The following is a 9,504-nucleotide window of genomic DNA, read 5'->3' as shown; positions in this document are numbered from 1 at the left end:
AAAGTCTGAGTATGGTACGGATTGGATATGCACATTAGCTGCATCCCGTTGCCTGTTCATTTAAAATTAGACCTGGACAAATCCATGTGTAGTTCAACTGGCATTACTGGCCATCTCAGTTTGTCACGCTCTGTTTTCCCAGTTTCATTTTTGAAACTACTGATGTGCTAGCAAGTTGAAGCAGCCTCGGCTACATAAACAAATATCATTTCAGTTGATATCGTGGCAAGGTAAATCTATCCACTGTGATGGACATTCAGCACCTTAGACTCAATTATATGTCAAAAACGAAGAAAAAAAAGATGCTATGTAACAAATACAATAGAAGGCTCATTAAAACATCTTTATGACTATTTTTACGACCTTTCAATTGTATGGTTTTGCATAAATAAGTATCCAACACTGCTGGGGAAGAAAAAGTAGACAAAATAAAACTTACGCCTCTTTATTTTCAGTCCACACCACCCATGCTTCAAGTCACTTTATGTTGAAGAGCATATAGAGGTTGATGACAAGCTTACCAATATAGCTCATCTGGGGTTTACACATGGCCGTCATACAGACCTCACTTGGTCTTGTTTACAATTCCTATACTTCCACAGGTGTTATGGATCTAAATGTGATTATGGTTTGCTTTTAATAAATTGCGGAGACATAACGACAAACAACACAACTACCTACAAAAGGGGGGGGGGGGGGGAGGTCGGAGAACACAATTGAGCATAAAAAAAAAAAAAAGCACAAAAAATAAAAATCAGCTGAAACAGTCTCAGCAAATCCAGTGCAACCCAAGACATGTTCTGCTTTATTCTAGCTGATAACTAAAGACAAGGGCACATATTAAGAATTATAGAATTGTATATCCTGATCATAATTCAAATTTGTCAATATACATTTTCCCTGAACAATCATTTTTGCACAGTACCTTTGAATTGTATAGATAAATTACAAAATGGAGTATTCCCTTTCCACCAGACACGATTTACTTAGTAAAACCCCTGAATGACTGACAGGCAGAAAGCTCTTATGCAGTTAACATTTTATATTGCTACATTTTTAACAAAGATTAACAAAGGGATTTTCAGTTTTGCATATTTTCTTAGGTTTGTGGCTTGGTGTGCATCTGCAATTTATGTCAAATTATTACTGAAATAGCACCAAAATACATACGCCTGACTATTTAAAGGCCAGGCAATATTTTAAAAGTGTTTTAGAAATAGTACATAGCAAGTGTGCAGTGCAGTTTAATCGTTAACCACAAAGTGATTCGATTTATAAAATGGCAAAGAAGTAAACAACACTAACTGTATATTACCAGACACATAAAGCTGATCCCTCAATCAACACGGACAAGTCGAACCGGACAGCGTCGACCGCCGACTCGTCTTCTATCACAGGGTCACCGTTAGGATTTAATCTTCTGCAATGGATACAAGTAAACTCAGAGCTGCGTTCGGACACCGCTCAAGGTGACTGTTTGGTACAATTATATTCTTTTAGAGCTGGCTTGATTTAAAAATGATAAAAAAAGAGAAGACTACTTCCTTAATGCATACACATGATTCAGGTTGCCTTCCTTTTAAAAAATAGGTTTTGGGGATCAGTTCAGTTGGAGAAACAACTGAAGCTTGATGTTAGACTTTGTCTAAAAAGCTTATATAAAAAGTTATACCCAAATTATAGCTCCTGTGAGGGAAATATGTATATGTTTACATTTTAAAAAATACTTTTTTGTTTTGTTTAAACCATAGTTACTCATGAAGTTATTTCAACATATAGCACCAGCTTGTAGATCGTGCCAAGCCTTCGGTTTGGTCTGAAGAGCAAATCTGTGCTGCAGTAAAATAGTGTAACCCAGACAGCAGTGAGACAAATTGACAAATCTTCAAAGAACTTAAAGTGCCACTCCAGTCCCACTCCAGCTTCCCAGACTTCAGCTATCTCAACCTAACCACAGTACGCCTTTCCTATTTATGACAACTGATGGGGAGCTTCAAGCATTTCCATGAGGAAAGTGTCAATAGGTGTGTCACCGATCAGCTTGAAAAAGAAAAGATGTTCCAAGCACTTCAAGCCAATGGATCGCAGTGCTGGCAGTCGAAGAAGAAGCTTAGCAAACCTGCAACGAGTTAAGAAAAAAGGCATCATTTAGTTGGACAAGATGAACGATGAACCAAATCACGTTTGACGTTGACATTCTACGTCGTCACACGGATGCAGTAGAGTGAAAAACAAGCCGAGCTTGTGATCGTGGAGGACATTCACCTTCCCTGCTGCTCTGGGTATTTCTGTTTGCAGTAGGCTTCCAATGATGCATAGACCTTTTCTCTGAGGAGCTCCACCTCGCCAGTGTTGGACAGCCCCTTAGCATCTGCAAGGAAATATAGACAGTGCATTCACTCAGGTGTGAGATGCTTAACAATACATACTTTTTTTTTTTTTTTTAGATATCAGCATTGCATAGAAACCTGGGTTGAACAGGACGATGGCTCGGAGGCAGCCCAGCTCCGTTTTGTCCATTTGCATATCTCTCATTTTATTGACGAGCTCGGTGAGAACCCTAAATAATGAGACATTTTGGAAAAGGTTTCAGAGTGTAAAATACAACGAGCATAATGAGAAAATTACACTCCTTTCGTTGACTCAAACATAAATATCATAAAAGTGGAAGATTACCTGTCGAATATGGCGCCGACCTCTGCACTCTGCACGCTCTCCCTGTGTTAAATAAAACCAGTTATTACACAGAAAAATTAGACAAAAGGCATTACCGTATTTTCCGCACTATAAAGCGCACCGGATTATAAGGCGCACCTTCAATGAATGGCCTATTTTAGAACTGTTTTTATATATAGGGCGCACCGGATTATAAGGCGCATAGAATAGAATAGCGTCGTAAGCGTGTCTCTTGAAAGGTGCCATTTTGGGGTCTTTATACACACAAGTGGTGTTGGACTAGGAGTAAGCACAGTACCGGTGTTTACCGCGGTGCGGCTTTGTAGTTTACCAGTCGTACTGAAACATTTTGACAGAGCGCCGTGTACAACCAGTATGGATCAACCAATTAACCAATTGATCCATATATAAGGCGCTCCGGATTACAAGGCGCACTGTCGTTTTTTGAGAAAATTAAAGGCTTTTAAGTGCGCCTTATAGTGCGGAAAATACGGTAGTTGCAATATATTTTTGAGTATGCGGGGCAGTTTTGTGTCTCTATAGTTGCACCTGTCGAAAATTGCTCCAACTCCTGCGCTGTGTGCACTGTCGCGCTGCAGCTCAGAGGCCAGGAGAGCTCCGTCCTTCAAACCAATGGAGCGATGGGAGAACGAGGCAATGAGGAGCTCATTCCACCCTGACGGATGAGATACAATTAACCTGGTCAGTAACAATATCAAAACCTTTCAGTGGTTCTTAAGGTGAAACTACACCCACAATGAAAAGCTGTTTTAAAGGAGAAGTCTTTGAGTTGTGCAAAATTCCATCCTGAGGTTGGAACCTGAACTCTGTCCACCATTGTGCCCCTGACACATCAACAGACAAAAAAAACTCAACAATATCACCATCGCTTGGAGTTTTCACAGATGTTAATATTCAAGTTGCCTTGGAGTTGCTTTCTATCTTAGATTTGATGTAAAAGCAGCAAAAGGTTAACAAACAGGCTTTAATTATTTCCTTGTGTTCTTACTTTTAACACTGTGTGGTTAATTTTAGAGTTTTCCATATGTGCAAATTAAATGTAAGAAGAACTTCTGCACAGCACTATCTTTAGGGAAGCCCCCCCAGTGTCCTTGGCCTTGGCATTGTTGATAATCTGCCTCTGATAAACTTGCAAAGACATAACGCGGAGCTGATGGCCATGTTGAGTTGGAAGCTGCAGTTTCAAATGAGTCGCTCTTTTGCTCAATTGTACCTGCACGCAGGAGGATGACCTGGTCATCAAGGGGCAGTTCAGAGAAATGAGGGATTCTCTTTGCCCACTCCACCAAGGCAAACAGCTGTTTGTCCGCAGTCAGACAGATGTTGGTAACTGCATCATGGGGCTGAAACCAAACAATAGATCATGTTTTATAAGTTGTACGTCCAAAACTTCCAGCAATAACAGTAAGCCTGTACATCAGAGCATGTTTTTAATTAGGTTATTCTAATGACAAGAGGCCCAAAGCCACCATGCTTTTGCAAAACACAGTGACTTGTATAAATCGATTGATTGCCGTGTTGGAACCACTCACCGAGTTGCCTGCAGAACCACCATCAGAGTGAAGCTCGGTCTTCTGCTCCACAGCAGTTTCTGCCTCTAAAATCTTCTCGACGGGCATCTCCTCATTCACTCCGACGCTGAACTCCAGCCCCTCTTCACGCTCTCTGTTCCTTTGGCGCTCCTCCTGGACCGCTGCGTCAGACGAGACATAAGGAAACAGTGGTGGGAGGGGGTGGATACAAGGAATGAGATGATGATAAATACTGAAGAATGAATAAAATGAAAAGTGATGAATTTATGGGTTGAAGAGGGATATTATGCAAAATACCCTATCTGTTGGCAGGGTTTTTGCTGCACTAACAAAGTCAAATTCAAATGATCTGCCGTCTTCACAAAAACTATAATCATAACAGCAAAAATAGATTTGAATTCAGCGGATTGCTATCAATTTAAACTGCAGTGTGGGCAATCTTTGGTACATTCCTCAATATTTCATTCTAATTCAGGGAGTTAAAATGTTTCTCAAAGTATCTTTGAACATGTTTCATTTCCATAGTTGTTCTACTGTGTAGTACACTCACAATAACATAATTAATATCCATCATGACAAAAGACAGATGAGTTTACTTCCATTATCAGCAGAAGTAAAGTAACTGGCAGGTTGAGGTCACATGCATGAGTTTGTTATTAACATGCCAGTTAGCTTACATGCATTACTTTAATGAAACTAAATCGAATACTAAATTGTTAAAGACAGAACAACAATGCATCTAAAACAATCTATTGTTTTTCCCACCCCACGTGAAATGGCAGCATCACTCCAGAGTGGTGCTGTCTTAACAGCACAACGCTCAATGAGGACAACGGACACTAGCAGGTGAGGTTTGTTAAAAACGTAATGGCAGTAAAAAAAGAGAGAGATTCTATGTTGTCTACAGCAACCCAAAAGGAGACTGTGATCTCAGTGAGGTGGAAGAACAGGCACTGTTGTCTAATCCAATATATTCTGACTTCTCTCAATCAAATCAGGAAAAAAAACAACAGACCTGATGAACACTTATAATCTACCCATCTCACTAGCAGATCAGACACTGACCAAAGTGCAGCCATTACAAACGGACATGGTGATTTAACTGGTGGCAGAGCAGTGTACAAATATTATGTGCATACATCTGGAGCTGCACAGACCTAGTGAAGAGGCAGCGCCTCTCATAACACATGTATCTTTTATATAAGATACTTTAAACTGACCTTGCGGCCTTAACTAGACACCTCGTGCTGCTTCGACACCGATCGACTCCATCGGATTTAAAATACAGTCACACAGCAGAGAATGACTGCTGTCTGGCTGCTCGCTTTACAGAGCAGTCTATCCTCACAAGGCACTACGCCACAGCAATCCTCGCTCTCCATCACTTCTGGGGTACGTTTTCACACAAGAATCTTCCAGGGGACAATTTTGCATGTCTAATACAACAGGCTAATTCTATAAGTAACATAAAAATACAATATCTTTAAGATTTCATGTCATACTCATCCATCCCTCATCTTTTCCATCTTCTTTTATCCACTTTACATGTTTGATCACTATTGAAAGATGGAGAAAGGGTAGAATAGGAGAAAATGAAGAGAAGAGATGGAGAGGGGTTAGTTATATAAACCAGCCCCAATACACTCGTCTCTACTCTTTATCTTATCTAATCAAGCATCCACCCTCACCTACGCCAGGAATAGTAGTAATCCAATATTACCTAATCAATTTAAGTGGGCGTCCTTTAGCATAATTAGTCATTCTAAGAAATCGAATTGACTGCCAATGTTTAAATGGTTCTAAAAATGTGTATTAACTCTATGTTGCTGAAAACTCCAATGTATGTCACCTTTGTATAGTTGCATGTATGACAACTCGCGACAAAACGTGTTGCTAAACCTTCAATAGCCAAACAGGCTCTCAAAATGAACTTTAATTTCTAATGCAACCCTGCTGCTTGCATACCTTCCCTCTTCATGCCCATGGCCAGGCACTTCTGGTAGCGGCAGTACTGGCAGCGATTGCGCTGGCGTTTGTCGACCAGGCACTCTTTGTTATCTCTGCAGGTATAGCTAAGGTCTTTGCGCACAGTTCGTTTGAAGAAACCTTTGCAACCCTCACAGCTGTACACTCCGTAGTGCTTGCCTGTAAATTACACAAATAACAAAACAGAAAAAAGGTGAAGTTAAACGCTGTTGGGGAAAAAAAAAAAAAAATCAAGCAAAACACCAACGTGAAGGCAACAGCCTGACAAAACATTTTATATTTTTTATTAGCAACGGGGAGTGAGATCCATTTAGTTCAAAATATTGAGGAAACACAGGCAAAAACATAACAACAGTAGGGTATAATCCACACTAAAAATTAAATAAAACCATCTACAGCTGATGTTTCACTACTGCTAATCCTGCTCTTAGAGCCCTCACTCACCAGAAGAGCGGTCTCCACAGATGACACACATGCGTTTCTGAGACAACATTATTCCAGGGCTGTGAGATGGCATAGGCCTCAGGCCAAAGGGAGGCTTGATATCTTCAGAGCTGCTGATTGAGTGCATCCCTGATATAGGTGCTGAAGAAGAGATCTGTACCCACAAAGCAACCCAAACAAATGACTTTGGTTATTTATATGTCATATTAAATTACAACACTACCTTTTGCACTATCCAATGTTGCCCATACACCAGTACCCTACAACTACAGCAGATTAATCCCGTAAATACAAGAATCAAGCCCACCATAACATGAATTCACAGACTATTACGGCAGTCAGTTACCTGACTGTTGCTGATGGGTCCAAATCCGAGTGAGGGTGAGACCCCTGGGGAGTTAAGTGAGGGACTGATGACTGAGAAAGGAGAACCCAAGATGTTGGTGGGGCTGTTGGAGGCTGAGCTGTTGGGTTGCTGTGAGGACATGGCTAGTAAGCTACCCAGGGTGGAGGAAGAGGTCCCGTCTGAAGGATATCAATCTGAGGGAGACACAAAAGGACAATATTAATTCTTCTGATAGAGCTTGTAGATAACCTCTGCCTTTGTCGTGACTGGTAGTTTTACTTGTCAACTATTTTGTTAATCTATCAATCATTTAAGTCATATTTCAAGGATAGTTGCCCATCAGTCTCTGGCACAGACGAGGACGTTTTCCTTGGTTTTGAATAATTAAATATCTTTGGGTATCTTTTGGACTGCTGGTCCGACTAAACAACACCTTGGACTTTAATTGTAATGGTATTTTTCGCTGTTTTCTAACATTTTATAGAAAAATTGAATCACGTTACCAGTGATAATAAGCGTGAGTCGTAGCCCTAGTTTCAGGACACAGTGACGTTAACTATCACATTTGCTCACGATTAACTTTCGTCAAGGCATCTACCAAACTAAGACCCTAAAACCAACCCGACACATTAAATGACACGCACATACAGAGACGTGCTAATGGAATATGGTTGGAACCATTTCTTAGCTAACGTTAGCTAAAAGGAAGCCCAACATCCATATTGTTTTACAAGATTTGTGTTGTTCAAATTGGTCGAATTTGAGGAAAACACATTGAGATTTAGCAAGTGTAAGAATCCGTGTTCAACCCGAAGGAACCTTTAAGTACGCTAACGTTACATCAACAATTGCTTACATTAGTCAGTGTTTGTTAGCTAGCTTCCTGTGGCGTCGCAATAACGTTACACGTTTACTCAATGTTGCTAACCATTCGCAGTAACGTTGACATAAACGTTACTACGTGGAGAACGACATTAGCTTGTCGTTATTAACCGCAAACAAACGCGCAAGAGCCCGTGATTATTTTCATTAATTAGTACAATGGACCGTAACATATCGCCCAATATGGTCCTACGTTTGCTTTTACCGTGAGCAAGCTAACATTAGCATCAAACCATAAATGATCGAGCCCCCCTAGCGACAGCTAACATTAGCTTTGGCATGCGTCTGTCTGGCGTATTTTGCATTCTGTAGCGTTTCGTAAAACTAAGAAATAATCATACCCAGTTAATGTTCAAGAAATGCGGCGCTTGGTTGCTCGACGGTCATCGAACAACATCAATAAATCGGCACAAATAGCGCAGTGGTTTCTGCGTACTTACTAGCTAAGATTAACGTTAGCCTGTTAGCTGCAATTACAGCTAACTTGGCTAATATAGCTAAGATTAGCGTAATGCTCGGTTCAGGGTGATCGTCTGAGGAAGCGGTTGATGACAAAACAGCTCATGGTCGTTTGAAGGTTGGAATTACTTACCAGACACACCTTCGACGCATTGTTAAAAACAACTTCACGGTACTCGTTGTAAACAGACCAAGCGACAACAGGCCGACACTTAGATCCAGTTTACTTCAACTTGACGCTGTTGTTGTTTACAGGCCATGCCATGGTGGCTCAGTGCCAGTATCCCTTGAGCCAAAATGTCTCATGGGACCACCCATAACAGCGCTGTCATATGACACTCCTGCAGCATATGCGCATCGAGATGTATTATGTGGACACGCTGATTTCTGTTGCGAAATAGTTAAACATCTGCATGAAAATTATGAAAATAAAATTATATTTACTGTTTGCTATAACTTATATTGTTCTGAAATTAAGTAAATGGCACTAAAAAAAAAAAAAAAAACTACTCCACTACATGAAACATTCAGGAAGAAGTAATGGAAAATTACATGTAAAGTAAATACCCTGACACAAGATTCCTCTCAGGTACCTCATTTTGGCAAAGCAGACCTAATCTGAGCAAACTCTTGGACAGCCACATCTAGAAGAAGGAATGCGTTTGCCTCTGACAGGAGGGGGAATATACAGTATTGCACAACTTTTTTATTTCACCATCTCAAGTATTTAACATAGTGTTCTTTTGTGTATTCGTTTGTGTCTTGTCTTTGAACTTCCTTGTTTTCGGGGTTAAGAATGATTTGTACATGTAATAGAGTTTTTATTTAGTTCCAACACTTTTTAAACCCCTGGGTACAGAAATGTCCGACAATTTCTACTAAGCAGCATTTACATTTTCTTTACACATGGTGAAATTATTTAAAATGTTCTTTTTGTCAGCACAGTACAACTGGTTTATGAAAACAACTCTAGGTAGTTAGAGTTAGACACAGCCTCCTGAAAAGTTAACATTTCCATTAAATGGGATCCAACAGACCCCAATATCACAATAATGTTTTTGTTTACTTAGATGGATTCATTTCACATTTGAATAAATAGACACAAAGAAATGAATATCCATGTGAGTGTATATTCACACCCATTTATGGAATGAATAT

The 9,504-nt window shown here is 40.2% G+C and overlaps 1 protein-coding gene across 2 annotated transcripts; it reads right to left on the bottom strand.

The window, feature by feature from the left end:
- Positions 1–429: 429 nt before the first annotated feature.
- On the bottom strand, positions 430–8,639 carry LOC142969372 (retinoic acid receptor RXR-beta-A-like). Of its 2 annotated transcripts, XM_076109240.1 has the most exons (12): positions 8,480–8,639; positions 7,006–7,199; positions 6,660–6,813; positions 6,195–6,374; positions 5,732–5,785; positions 4,230–4,390; positions 3,911–4,040; positions 3,226–3,352; positions 2,677–2,718; positions 2,469–2,560; positions 2,266–2,371; positions 430–2,119 (listed from the first exon to the last, which is right to left on the bottom strand). In XM_076109240.1, the coding sequence occupies exons 2-12, from the start codon at positions 7,144–7,146 to the stop codon at positions 1,972–1,974; spliced, it is 1,335 nt and encodes a 444-aa protein (XP_075965355.1). In that variant the 5' UTR covers positions 7,147–7,199; positions 8,480–8,639; the 3' UTR covers positions 430–1,971. The 2 variants fall into 2 exon arrangements, with proteins under 2 accessions (XP_075965355.1, XP_075965356.1); XM_076109241.1 differs by lacking the exon at positions 5,732–5,785.
- Between the last annotated feature and the right edge of the window lie 865 nt (positions 8,640–9,504).

This window comes from Anarhichas minor, unplaced genomic scaffold, assembly GCF_050575085.1.
Source record: "Anarhichas minor isolate MPS153535 unplaced genomic scaffold, ASM5057508v1 ptg000041l, whole genome shotgun sequence".
Classification (NCBI taxonomy): domain Eukaryota; kingdom Metazoa; phylum Chordata; class Actinopteri; order Perciformes; family Anarhichadidae; genus Anarhichas; species Anarhichas minor.
Note: the sequence above shows the minus strand (reverse complement) of the source record. Positions and strands in the feature narration are given on the sequence as shown.

What these genes read in the sequence shown, in the direction of transcription:
- LOC142969372 (XM_076109240.1), bottom strand. Translation starts at nt 7,146, where the DNA reads ATGTCCTCACAGCAACCCAACAGCTCAGCCTCCAACAGCCCCACCAAC. An exon ending in CATGGGCATGAAGAGGGAAG is followed by an intron (nt 5,786 to 6,194) that starts GTATGCAAGCAG and finishes ATCTTTCAATAG; the next exon opens with TGATCAAACATGTAAAGTGG. An exon ending in TACCCAGAGCAGCAGGGAAG is followed by an intron (nt 2,120 to 2,265) that starts GTGAATGTCCTC and finishes AACTCGTTGCAG; the next exon opens with GTTTGCTAAGCTTCTTCTTC.